Raw genomic sequence first — 14,107 nt, forward strand, 5'->3', positions numbered from 1 at the left:
ATTGGGTTAATATGATATTTTAATTAGCTATTATTTCTTTAATCTTAATTGATTATACTTATTAAATAGGTTTAACTAACGAACCATTTTAAACCAGTATTTTTTCTATCACCATCTTATTGGCTCTTTTATCCAACATTATTATTAAAAAAAATATAAATTTTAATAATTATCCACGACCACATTAAACTTATTCCACATGCCATATAGCCACCATTTCCTATTCCCAATTTTCGGTCAGCATACTCACACCATAACCAACATATATCTTATTCAATTGTATTCCCATTTTGACCTCATGCACTATTACCTTCTTATCTCTATTTATACACTATAACCTCCTCAAGACTTCACAATCCAACTGCTCACCAAAGCTAAAACATCGGGCGCGAACTTGCACTCGAACTAGACATGGAAGACAACAAGGATCATGCAAGATCCAACCTACCAACCAAGTCATCCGTAGACTCACCACCAACCTCCGGCCCTTCTTCACTAATCCACTCTCCATCTCTAGTTCGTTCACCCCTCCTCCAGTCACCAGACCAGCAGTCGCCGGACCACCCAGAGGCCCCGAAGCCAAAAACCGGCCCCAAGATCTCTTTTATAAGCATCCCGCCACCAAGCCACTCGCCGTTCATGTCACAAACTCCATATGTACCTGGTACACCAGATAGGCCGATGACGATGCCTCCTAGTGGGGCTAGGACTCCCATGGCTTATATAAGGTCTAGGAATTTGACACCGAGGTTTCTAACACCTTTGGGTAGTCCTTTGAGAAAAGCTCTTCGGATCACTAAATTAGATCCCACAGATGCATGGCTGCCGATTACTGAGTCGAGAAATGGAAATGCTTATTATGCAGCTTTTCATACGCTTTGTTCTGGGATTGGGATTCAAGCACTCATTCTTCCTGTCGCTTTCACCATCCTTGGCTGGTAATTTACCATTTTTTTTTCTTCTTCTTATGATTCATTATTTTATCGGGTTCGAAACTTAACCATAACTAACGCAAAGGTGGCGGATTGACTCAAAATTATGCGAAAATCATGTTATATTTGATAACATTCGAAAAAGATTTATTGTATTTTATCATTTTATTGATTTACAAATCTACTTATCATTTGTATTGATTAAACAAATTACTTTTATAATTATCATTAAATTTTATTTTTTCAACCCATTTTAGTGTAATGGAAAAATACAGAATAACATATACAGTATTTTTTTGATTTTGTGGATTTATGTATTGAACTATTATTTTAATATAAAACATAAATGAAAAACAAAATGTTTTATAAAATGGTCTAAAAGATATATAATGTTTTAATCACTAAAAACTTAGCTAGATAGGTTAATAAACTGATAAAATATTGTACATGTGTTCTTTTCTTTTTTATTTTTTATGTTATTATTTTTTTATTTTTTTTAGCATCTTCAACTCAACACACTATTTGTAGTTAAAAAACAACGACTAAAAGCTACTTGCCTACTCTAACATAACATCATTTTCTACATTTAGTTTGGTGTTATGAATTAATATATTTTATAACGACAAATTCAAAATACTATTCACTAATAGTCAATTTGATGTTAATGGTTAACTAATTTGTAATTTTTTGGTTGTTGGATCTAAGTTTAAACATATATATATATATATATATATATATATATATATATATATATATATATATATATATATATATATATATATATATATATATATATATATAGTTAATGTGAGACGGTCTAATTTTGTGAGACCGTAGAACGCATTTTTTTATTTTTTTATTTTATTTTTATTTTTTTTATTAATTCAAGTTCCGAAAATAATATTTAAAAAAATAATTTTTGAATTTTCCATTTATTTTGCATTTTAAAATTATTTTTTAGAATATGTACAGTGAAACATTTTATTAGAATATTTCACATACTTTTATAAAAACGAGATTTTTTTAGTTAATTCAAGTTCCGAAAATAATATTTAAAAAAAGAATTTTTAGATTTTTTTCATTTATTTTGCATTTTAAAATTATTTTTTAGAATATGTACAGTGTAATATTGTATTAGAATATTTCATGTATTTTTCAAAAAAAAAATGGGATTTTATTTATTTATTTTTATTTTTTTAGTTAATTCAGGTTCCGAAAATAATATTTAAAAAAAGAATTTTTGGATTTTTCCATTTATTTTGCATTTTAAAATTATTTTTAGATTTGGTCTCACGGTCTTATAAAATTAGAATGGTCTCAAGTGAACCTTAACATATATATATATATATATATATATATATATATATATATATATATATATATATATATATATATATATATATATATAATCTTAGTGATGAATTTTATTTGAAGTGTGAAAATGTTTTAAAAATATGTTTAATTCACTAATGGAGGTAATGTTTTATTTAAAAAAAAAACGTATGTATAATCATTTAACAACTAGTTCCAACTGATAATAAATGAATTGTTTTTTTTATTATATTTGCTTAAAAATGTAGATCAATCCAAAGTTAGTGATTCTAATTAAAAGATATGAGACAAATTTGTAAAAAACTAGTTAATAAATAAATAAATAAGAGTATTTTTTAAATCTATATATAATTTGAAACATATATATAATACACATGGAATTATATTTTTTGTGTCAACAATGATATTGGATACAATCACCTTTTACATTATTGTTGGAGAAGATGGTACGGTAATGAAAAGATGAATACCACAAATGAGATCTTGGATTAGTAACTATTATTATCATTATTAATATTTAATAAGAGGAAGTTTAAATCTCGTAACCTACTCGTTTGATTTCTTGTTTATGACAGGGCGTGGGGAGTCATATTGTTGACATTGGCATTCATATGGCAACTTTACACTTTGTATTTGCTTGTAAATCTCCATGAAGATCATGAAACTGGAGTGCGATACAGTAGATACATGCAACTGGCAAATGCAACCTTTGGTAAGAAATTTACCCCAAGTTTATTTTCTTACATTTCTATATGTATATTTATCCGACGTCTTTTACACAAGTTCTATATTTGTCACTCGGTTTAAAGCTAGCTCGAGCTCGAGCTCAAGCTACTCGAGTTTATTATTGATTCAAGTCTAAATATTAGAATCTTCAGCTCGTGTGGGATTCGTGAGATTAATTGAGCTTAGTTATATTTTCACTTTTACCTTTCATTTTATTCAAATTTTAAATATTTGTGCCAATGATCGTATTTTGTTATCGCAATTTAAATAATTTCATTTTTTCAATAACTAATCGAGTCTACTCGGATTGAACTCGAAATTGTCATTATTTTATTATGCTCGACTCCAAGCTTGACATTAAGGCTTGAGCTTGAGATTTGAGATTTTAGTTGAGTTGAGTTTCAAGTTTGGCAGTACCAACTTGACTCGGCTTACTTACACCCTAAATTTTCATTATTTAGTCATAACTAACATGTAATTTTATGGTACTGTCTAATTTTAAGGATGGGTGTTTTAGTCTTTTAAGATCAAATTTTGATGATATCTTTCAGGTGAAAGGTTAGGAAAAATTCTTGCCTTATTTCCGACCATCTACTTATCAGCCGGTACATGTATAGCGTTGATCATCATTGGCGGGTCAACGTCCAAGATATTCTTCCAAGTTGTGTGTGCGTCCACTGATTGTAAAGCACAAACACTAACGGTGGTGGAATGGTACCTAGTGTTCACTTCTGGTGCAGTGCTCCTATCGCAACTCCCCAATCTCAACTCCATCGCTGGTATCTCACTCATCGGTGCAATCACAGCCGTCGGATACTGTACCACTATATGGTTGGTGTCAGTAACAAAAGGCAGACTTCCAAATGTGTCCTATAATCCTATTAGGATTGGTAGCGAAGTGTCCAAGATTTTCGATGTCCTAAATGCTCTTGGGATTATTTCTTTTGCATTCCGAGGCCATAATCTTATACTTGAAATTCAGGTAAATGTTAATATACTATCTTTATTGTTTACTAGGCGGAAGAACTCATGGGTTATTAAAAATAAAAGTTTAATGTAAAGTTTGAATTAAATAATCAATTGGAATTGATGTATGATATCAATGATTTTTACAATAGTTCTAGGAGATTTGAAACACAAAGGGAAAAATAAGAGCATTTATTCTAAAATTTAATATCATTTTTAACCTTAAATATATAAACTCTTAGTAAAATATGAATTTTAAATTTTAAAAAATGAAAAACACAAGAAAATAATAAGTGGAATTTTTTTTAATTCAAAAAATCCAACAAAAATGACATGTGTAGATTCAATAAGAATATGACATTTGACAAAAATGATTTTTTATTTATTATGTAATACTTAACAAAAATGATTTTCATTTATTAGGTTAGATATTTTACATAATTAAAACCATATTCAATATTAAAAATATTAAAAAAAATGATGTAAGAAAATATTCCTAAGTATTAATTTATTAGTTGAGGTTATTTGTAATTAACATTTTCTTATTATCCTCGCATTAAAATATATATTCATATACATGATTTAATCATCCATGTTGCACATATAATAATTCATAGAATATTTTTGTATGTATTATGGTTTTTGGCATATGCTAGTGTCAAACTTATCGTCACATATTCGCAAACTTTTATTCCAATTCGTTGACCAGAGTTTTGACCGTTCTAATTTGGTGGGCTGAATTCCATGGCACTTAAAAGGAATTAGATGTAACTATTATACTACTATCATTACTGTTCCTTATTATTATTATTATTATTATTATTATTATTATTATTATTATTATTGTTTTTTTGTTGTTTAAGTTTCATGACACTTGTATCAATTAAAAAACGTTAGACGTAAATAATAATAATAATAATAAAAATAATAATAATAATATTATTATTATTATTATTATTATATATTTCTTTAGCTTTTTTTTCTTTCAAACTATATAATTTATATTAACTTTTGGTAACGTTGCGGTTATTTTCCAAAACAACAGAACTAAAAATATTTGTTTAGTTTTTTACATAGAATGACGAATTAACGAGGTTAGATGTGCAGAGCGTATAAAAGTCAAAGTAGGCTTTTTAAATACGTAAAATATAGAGTATTATTTAAGATGAGAATAAATGATGTTTAAACAACTCCTAATCTATGTTCTTCGTTTAATAATTATATTTTATGAGTAAAAGTCTTACGTTTTATCATCACAGTTACTCGTAAGATAGTAAATTGTTGAACAAATCATTTTAATGAACCTGTATATCAAATTAAGTAAAGTATAATCAATTAATCATTTGTTTTTATGTGCGGATATATATATATATATATATATATATATATATATATATATATATATATATATATATATATATATATATATATATATTATTAACAGCTATTTTATGAATTTGTTTTTTCTGGATTACAGGCAACCATGCCGTCTAGTGAAAAGCATCCATCAACAGTACCAATGTGGAAAGGTGTGAAAGTTTCGTATACGATTATTGCCATGTGTTTATTCCCACTTGCAATTGGAGGTTATTGGGCTTACGGGCATTTGGTAATTAATCTCTTATTTCTCTAAAAAGATTAATCGGTACTTGTACCTCTGTGGGCCATCCTTCGCTCGTTTTGCTCGTAAATTCAAGTTTTTGTAGCTCGGCTTGGGTGGCTACGTTCATTTAAGAACAAATCTAATTACTTTTAAGCTGCTATTAATTCCATCAATGTATTAGAGAATATATTAAAGAGTACTTGAACCTTAGACCTTAAAGAAAAAAAATAAACTTTTGATCGTGGATAAGAAAATAGTTGTTAACTATTCAATAACTTTTACGTTTTAACTTCTATGTTTAAGTACATTTAATCCTTTGAAAAAATCTTCAAGATTTATTTTCCAAACAACCATACATTTGGTGATATTAATGAAAAGTAATTGAAGAAAAATTTATAAATAGTAATACAAAAAACGTTTCATAACTTCCTCTAGTAAGTCGCTGTATCTATATTAAGCAACATACATGTGCTCATTTATAGAGGAAGAACCTTAAATTTTTCATCTTTATTTTACAGATTCCACCTAGTGGCATGTTGCCAGCTCTATTCGTTTACCACTCACAAGACCTGGCGAAATCAGTTCAAGCATTAACATGCGTACTAGTGATCATCAACGCTCTTAGCTCATTTCAGATCTATGGAATGCCAACCTTTGATGAGTTGGAGTCGATATATGTAACAAGGTTCAAGAAGCCATGTTCATGGTGGCTTAGGGTGATCATAAGAACATCATTCGGATTCACTTGTTTCTTTGTGGCTGTGGCAATCCCATTTCTTGCAAGTCTGGCTGGTTTGGTTGGTGGTATCGCTTTACCGGTGACATTGGTGTATCCATGCTTCATGTGGATAAAGGTTAAAAAACCAAAGTTCTATAGCTTCCAATGGTGGCTAAATTGGGGACTTGGTATTCTTGGAACATGCTTAAGTGGGCTTTTGATTGCAGCTGGGGTTTATGTCATTATTGACAATGGGATCAAGTTTAATTTCTTTAAGCCAGAGTAATGTGACTATGTGAGTGAAATTAGAGTGTGTAAAGGACCAAATTGCCCTTGGATCCTTTCTTTTCAACCCAATTTGTATGTATTTAATTGTCTGTTTTGAGGGTGTAGTTAGGCAACGATGTTTGTTCAACGACTCTCTTATATCAATTGTTTTTTTTTTTTCTGGTAAGTTATATCGTTCTTCTATATATCTTTAAAATTCAAAAAATGAGAACGAAAAGGAATTAAAATAATGTTAGACAATGTATAAAAGTAAACTTCATTCAAGATTTCGACCTCCGTGTGCCCCTTTCTCAAATCCATCAACTATAAAAGCTATGTTCTCTTAATGGGAAATAATATCAAACAATATATAAACCGATATAATTTATCTATGTATTAATATGCTAGTCTTTTGGCAAAATTGGTCTATAAGTTTTCATATAATTTATCTATCTATTAATATGCTGGTTTTTTGGCAAAACTGGTCTATAAGTTTTCATATTTTTAGTGGTTCAGAGTTTTGGCACTAAAGTTTGTGATATTGGCAATTTGGTCCCTTAAATTATTAACAGTGGTAAAGATAAGGATGAGGCTGATACGTGTCATTCCCACGCTCCCCCGTCGGTTCTGCCTTATCTTCCCCGCCCCCCAAACACGGTTGCTCATCCAATCATTTTGTAGGTTTTAATCTGATTTTTACCCTTCTATTCTGTGGCTCCACCCATTTCATTTCTTTTGATCGGCCAAGAGGGGAGACGAACACAAGACAGAAGTTAGGGAAAAGAGAAATCGGGGGTAAACCATGGTCTAACTGGTTCATCGATCTTTTGCATCACCGATTGAGAACCGCCAGCGCCACCGTCTGCTTGCATGACCAATCTCTGCCAGGGCCACCTTCTGCTTGCATCACCGACACCTAAATCATGGAAGCCTCACCGACGGTACATATTTTCTTCCCTTGCTTTACCTCAACCACTTACCTTTTATTATAATGAATTGCAATTGGAACTGATTCATGTTATATTTCAAAATTTGAACTTCATATTGATGGAATTGAAATCTGTAGGCGGGTGTTTATGGTAAAACAAAGGGAGAGAGAGGTATTGAGCAGTAGAAGGTGATCTGAAGTAGTAGAGAAAAGAATTGCACCTTTACAAGAGTGTATATCAAGGCCGATAGTTGCTGACGTTGCAAGACCCTTAAGAATGCCTTTGTGAAGTTCTGTTCCCACCATTTTTTATGGACCTACTTTGTTGAGAAGAATCAAGAGATGAAGGCAACTTGGTTGACTGAGGTGTTTTTGGTCTGTCTACAGGAAGTGAATTTAGCCATAGTTCCTACTTCAGCTAAGTCGTTTTCCTCTGTAAAATTTATTTTCTTACAAAATTTGGTTTTCTTGGAAACTTTTATCCAACACATTCATGTATTCTACCACTACAAGGATTAAGCCCTATGGAGACGTCACTTATCCAGACGACATGTGACGTCTGCAAAACACAAGCTATACCGATGACATGTCGTCGGTAAAACGTGTTCCATCTTTGACCATATCTGTTTGACCAGAAAGGTTATCCAGACGACATGTCGTCAGTATAGACCGGGCGAGAAGGGGCAAAAAATTGGTTGTATGTCCAATTTCTATCCAGACGACATGTCGTCTCTATAAGGTAATAAAAAAATAATTTTGATTTATTTATATTCCCTTTTGCAGAAAATAAAGACGTTGTCGTTTTGGTCCACCTATGCCAACGACATGTCGTCCGTATAGAGTGGTAAAAAACTTATTTTGAATTATTTTTAATTCGAGTCGTAGAAAAGTAAAACGATGTCGTTTTTGTCCCCCTATAGAGACGAATTGTGGTCTACAAAAAGTGGGACCGATCCGCGTCAAAAGTATTTTTTTTAATGAGGTAAGAAGTTGGACGACGTCATTGTAACGCCCCATTTCTGGTATGTGATTTAAATAAAGTAATTTTCATTTCTTAAGGGGTACTCAACGAGTCAGTAGCCCGACTCGTCGAGTATGATGAGCTATTTTCAATGTCTTGGATCAAAACCTAATTACGCGGATTCTTAACGATAGGGATATTGTTGATACGACGAACTTCAGGCGCAATATTAGCTCTTTCACCCTGGAGGGTTTTGTCCTATAGGCATCCGATAATTTACTATGCATAAGAATAACAAGAACTAGGTCAGACAGTTATGTCGAGGGTTGCACCCCAGTATACCTCTCTGATCCCAAAGCTAGATTGCGACTTTTTACTATTGCTTTTGTGAAAAGGAATATGTGTTCTTCTTACTTACATGGTTAGCATGTCTCCTGGGGATATTTATAGGTTGTACGTGGTTACTAAAGCCCACTTATAAGACCAGTCCTCCACTCATTACCCGGTTTGTGAGCGGCCACACTTTCTGTCCTTTCTTTTTTTATTTTATTTGCATTGTACTATTTGGAATATATTTGGGGATGAGATTAATTCTTGCATATGATATATTCGAATACATGTTTGTCCAAAACAAGTGGTAATGCTTGTATAGCCTGCCTGGTCAGTACCAGTTCGGTAGTTGGTTTCCTCGGACTACCGGCCAGGTATACCATTAACCCCCTAGTGGAAGGATAAAAGAATATTGTCGAAATATTTTTGTTGTTCGAAATTTTAATTCCATATTGGGTATTGTAAAATCTTTCACATGTTTTGCATTAAATGCTTACATTGTCGCATGTCATGTTGCTTGATTTTATTAGATTTCATGTATTAAATGCTTTAACCGGTCCCTATGATTATTTATTAGGTAATCCTGATTATTCTTGTAGAAACTTCCTTGCACACTTTCCCTTTGACTTTACCATCATTGTAATTGGTATGGTTGATGACATGTCTGCAGTGGCGTCTGAAGTGGGCTACCGCATGCTAGAGCGGTAAAATCAAGAATATCACCTTTCTCCTATACTTGGTTTCCAAGTTCCGTCTTCATCTTCGTCTGTTCTTGATGCCCCTCTTGGTAAAGTTGGTTTTTATCGTAGTCATCTTGTGTGTGGGTTACATTTACCGCCGTCTCGCTTCTTCTAAGAAGTTCTTTGTTATTACAAAGTTCATCTGGCCAACTACGTCCAAATGCAGTATCAAAGATTGTTACTTTCGAAGTTTTTTGCGTTGTTTAGAAGATACCACTTGATGTCTCCTTGTTTCATTATTTTTATCTCTTGACGATGTATGGTGACTTTTTTTATTTTAGTTTTTGTCACTTTCCTTTAGCTCCAGATTTAGCTCGTTCGAATGGGAACTGGAAAAGTAGGTTCTTTTGGGTGGACATACATAACTTGTGTTTCTATTTGTCACATGCTATATTTCACTTAGTGATGACTCAGTGTATTTGTCTTCCGATCTTCTTGGATTTGTTCCTTTATTTTCGCATTTATGTGTAAATAGGGCAAATCTGTCGAAGGTTGTACTTGCCATGTGTCATATGAGCCCATTTTGAAAAGCATGTTGTCAACTACCGGTGTTATCTATATGTCGTGCAGGTTTGTCTAACAAAATTGAGATCTCAATTTTTTTGATGGGGTGAAACCAATTTTTATCTGTGGAAGTGAATGTACTTATTTTCAAAGGCATAAAGCATGCAAGCGAGGAAATGCTACTGAAAGCTGGAAATATGTATGCTCGTCTCGGCGAAGTATGAAGCTTGTCTCCAAGAGAACAGTGTAATGCATTCTCATCTTCTCAAGAATTCTTGATAGTATGGGTTATGTGTGTTGGTTATGCTCTTATTTTTTTAGGCAAGCGTGAACTTGGTGTTTTGCTAGTGTGCCTAACCGAATCAGATTTTGTGCCAGGTCTATTTTGGTACATTGATTGTTGTTGGTAGGGATTGTTTTGCTATTGGAATCATTGATTTTCTAATGCATTTAGGTAATTGGAAATTGATTTATGGGTCTAGTAACACATTTTCTCCGTCCTACAGATGTTAGGTAGATATCTAGGTTAATACTAAACAACTAATATGTTTCATGGGTATTTATATGTGTGATGGATATATTGGTGTAGTCAACAGACCAAGTTATATCATTTGAAGAATAAGTGTATTCTTGGGCTAAGCGGGTAGCCTTTTTTTTCGAGTAGTGATACTCAATGTATACATAAGCATAGTCAGCAGACTGCACTACATGTTTTCAAGAATAAGTGTATTCTTTGACTAAGTGGGTAGCCTTTTTGTCGAGTAGTGATACTCGATGTATACATAAGCATACTCAGCAGACTGAACTATATTCTTTAATGAATAAGTGTATTCTTCAGCCAATTGGGTAGCCTTTTTGTCGAGTAGTGATACTCGATGTATAGATAAGTGTAGTTGGCAGATCGACCTACATGTTTTGAAGAATAAGTGTATTCTTGGGCTAAGTCGGTAGCCTTTTTGTCGAGTAGTGATACTCGTTGTATAGATAAGTGTATTTAGTAGACCGAACTACATGCTTTGAATAATAAGTGTATTCTTGGGCTAAGTGGGTAGCCTTTTTTGTCGAGTAATGATACTCGATGTATACATAAGTGTAGTTGCCGGACCGAGCTACATGTTTTGAAGAATAAGTGTATTCTTGGGCTAAGCGGGTAGCCTTTTTTCGAGTAGTGATACTCGATGAATACATAAGTGTAGTCGGTGGACCGAGCTACATGTTTTGAAGAATAAGTGTATTCTTGGGGTAAGTGGGTAGCCTTTTGTTGAGTAGTGATACTTGATGTATACATAAGTGTAGTCGGCAGATGAAACTACATGCTTTGAAGAATAAGTGTGTTCCTAGGATAAGCGGGTAGCCTTTTGTCGAGTGGTGATAATCGATGTATACATAAGTGTAGTGGGCGCATCAAACTACATGCTTTGAAGAATAAGTGTATTCATGGGCTAAGTGGGTAGTGTTTTTTGTCGACTAGTGATAATACATTGTTTGAAGAATAAGTGTATTCTTGGCCAATGGTTTTGCCTCAACCCATTTTGTGAAATAGTGGATTGCTACAACTAAGAATTTGACCTTTCCAGGTGCTTTTGGGAATGGCCTGACTATGTCTATTGCCATTTGAATGAAAGGTCATAGGCTACTAATTCTTATCATTAGTGTTGCTGACTTTCATGGGATTAGTGCATGTTTTTGGTAATTTCGAACCTATAGATCACTCCTGGTATGTCTTGATACATAGTCGGCCGCTATCCACGATATTTTGTGTACTATTGTTAGTTCTCCCTCATCTGCTCCTGCCATTCCCTCATGTATCTCTCGTATGAGGTATTTTGCTTCCTTTCCGTTTACACATCGCAAGCGTGGTGTCAAATACCCTTTTTTGTATAATATGTTGTTGTCAACTACTAAGGATGGTGCCTTAACCCTTATATTTTTAGCTTCTTTGTCATCTGGAGGTAACTTACCCTCCGATAGGTATTCAATTATTGGTTTCCTCCAGTCACTTGTTTCTACTATTACTGACATTACAGGTTCTCCTCTATTGCTTTTACTTGTACTATTTCTACCAATAGTTTCTTGGTTAGATGGAGAAAAGTGGATGATACAAGCTAAATTAATGTGTCTGCACATTTGGTTTTTTATCTCAACACATGTTCAAGCCTAAAGCTCTTAAAATTCTTTGTTAATGTTTTCACTTTGTCTGCATGTTGTGCTAAATTCCTTCCTCAAATTTCATATATATATATATATATATATATATATATATATATATATATATATATATATGTATATATATATATATATATATATATATACACATATACCGGTTCTCCTCTGTTGCTTTTACTTGTACTATTTCTACCAAGCTTAATTAATGTGTCTGCACATTTGGTTTTTCATTGTGACACATGTTCTAGCTTAAAGCTCTTAAAATGCTTTGTTAATGTTTTCACTTTGTTTGCATATTGTGCTAAATTCCTTCCTCAAGTTTCATATATATATATATATATATATATATATATATATATATATATATATATATATATATATATATATATATATATATATATATATATATATATATATATATATATATATATATATATATATATATATATATATATATATATATATATATATATATAGGGTTATGTTATTCTATTCAAACTAAGTATTATACATCTACTGTATGCTATGAGAATTACTAAGAGAATAATTTGTTTAGCAATGCGAATACGTTCAACCTTACATGATATCGTCATTTTCATGCATTCTTGTTAATTATTATATTTTTTTGTTCTCACACATCGTTTTTCACTCATTTTCATTCTGACAGAATATGGAGCAATAAGACATTCCGACAACATTCTGACAGAAATGAGAATAATAATAGCAGGTGTATAATAACCTTATAGAGGAGTTAATTAGTGAGAATGTGTGTTAATGACAATAGTTATGTAAGATTGAACGTATTTATATTATCAAACAACATATTTTCTTTATCATTCTCATAGCATACGATACATGTACAATAATTAGTTAGAATACTTGAACCTAGCTCTCTCTCTCTCTCTCTATGTATGTGTATATATATATATATGTATATATATGTATATATACATATATATATATATATATATATATATATATATATATATATATATACACACACACACAAAGAGAAAGAGAAAGAGAGAGAGAGAGAGAGAGAGAGAGAGTCATTGTTGCAAATGGAGGTGATGAAAGCTTATGATATATTAAATTACATTGTCTAGATAGCATTTTGAGTGTTTAGAAATGATAAGTAATCTCACTGTTATCAAAATGTATAATAATTCCAAGAAAATGAAGATACTAGTATAGCGATCAAACGAAGTAGTAAAATAATAAAGAGATTAATTAAGGTTAAAGGTTTAAGTCATCATTAAGGGAATTTATACGTAAATATTTAGATTAATCTTTGGAAAAATTGTCTAATTGTTTAAGTTAAGACAAATACAAGTTTACGAGGAGTCAGGGTATTTATGAAAACAAGTTTGAGAGTTGAAGAACTCATTGGAGATTGCAAAGTAGAATGTTATTTTAAGAAAGGTATAAAAATATCATTCATTGAAAATAATGCATTCTTAATTTAGTGATCCTATAAAAAACAATCATTTGGAGGATATATAATCGTAACATTTAAAACTTTTTTAGGTTTTTAAAGAAAAGAAGAAACATAAGAAAATGTATTTTGCATATATATTTTTCTGGATTTAGAAAAATGATAAGAACAATGGTACTCGTTTATTATTTTAAGGAAACTACAATGAAAATTGCATTTTAAATTAATTATTTAAATTTATAATAAAAGAACATTGAAAATAAGGATTACTCATTTACGGTGGGTTTCAAAATAAAAACAAAATGTATAATAAGAGGTTTAGTTGAATATATCAAGGTTGACTAGGTCAAAATTATGCATCATGACTATACACTTATTAATTGCTCCAAATGAAACGGTACACTTCTAGTCTGTATGTGTACGAACATGGTACCAAGAGAAGCAGGATAGACAAAAACAAAGTTAGACCATGTATTTCGTTATTATTATGGATGTGCGA

At 31.6% G+C, this 14,107-nt stretch overlaps 1 protein-coding gene across 1 annotated transcript; it reads left to right on the forward strand.

The window, feature by feature from the left end:
• Window positions 1–333: 333 nt before the first annotated feature.
• On the forward strand, window positions 334–6,731 carry LOC111899659 (lysine histidine transporter-like 8). Its single transcript, XM_023895511.3, has 5 exons — window positions 334–938; window positions 2,840–2,976; window positions 3,542–3,972; window positions 5,434–5,565; window positions 6,078–6,731. The coding sequence occupies exons 1-5, from the start codon at window positions 412–414 to the stop codon at window positions 6,561–6,563; spliced, it is 1,713 nt and encodes a 570-aa protein (XP_023751279.1). The 5' UTR covers window positions 334–411; the 3' UTR covers window positions 6,564–6,731.
• The last annotated feature ends 7,376 nt before the right edge of the window (window positions 6,732–14,107 follow it).

The sequence above is a fragment of the Lactuca sativa genome, chromosome 4 (assembly GCF_002870075.4).
Source record: "Lactuca sativa cultivar Salinas chromosome 4, Lsat_Salinas_v11, whole genome shotgun sequence".
NCBI classification, from domain to species: Eukaryota; Viridiplantae; Streptophyta; class Magnoliopsida; order Asterales; family Asteraceae; genus Lactuca; species Lactuca sativa.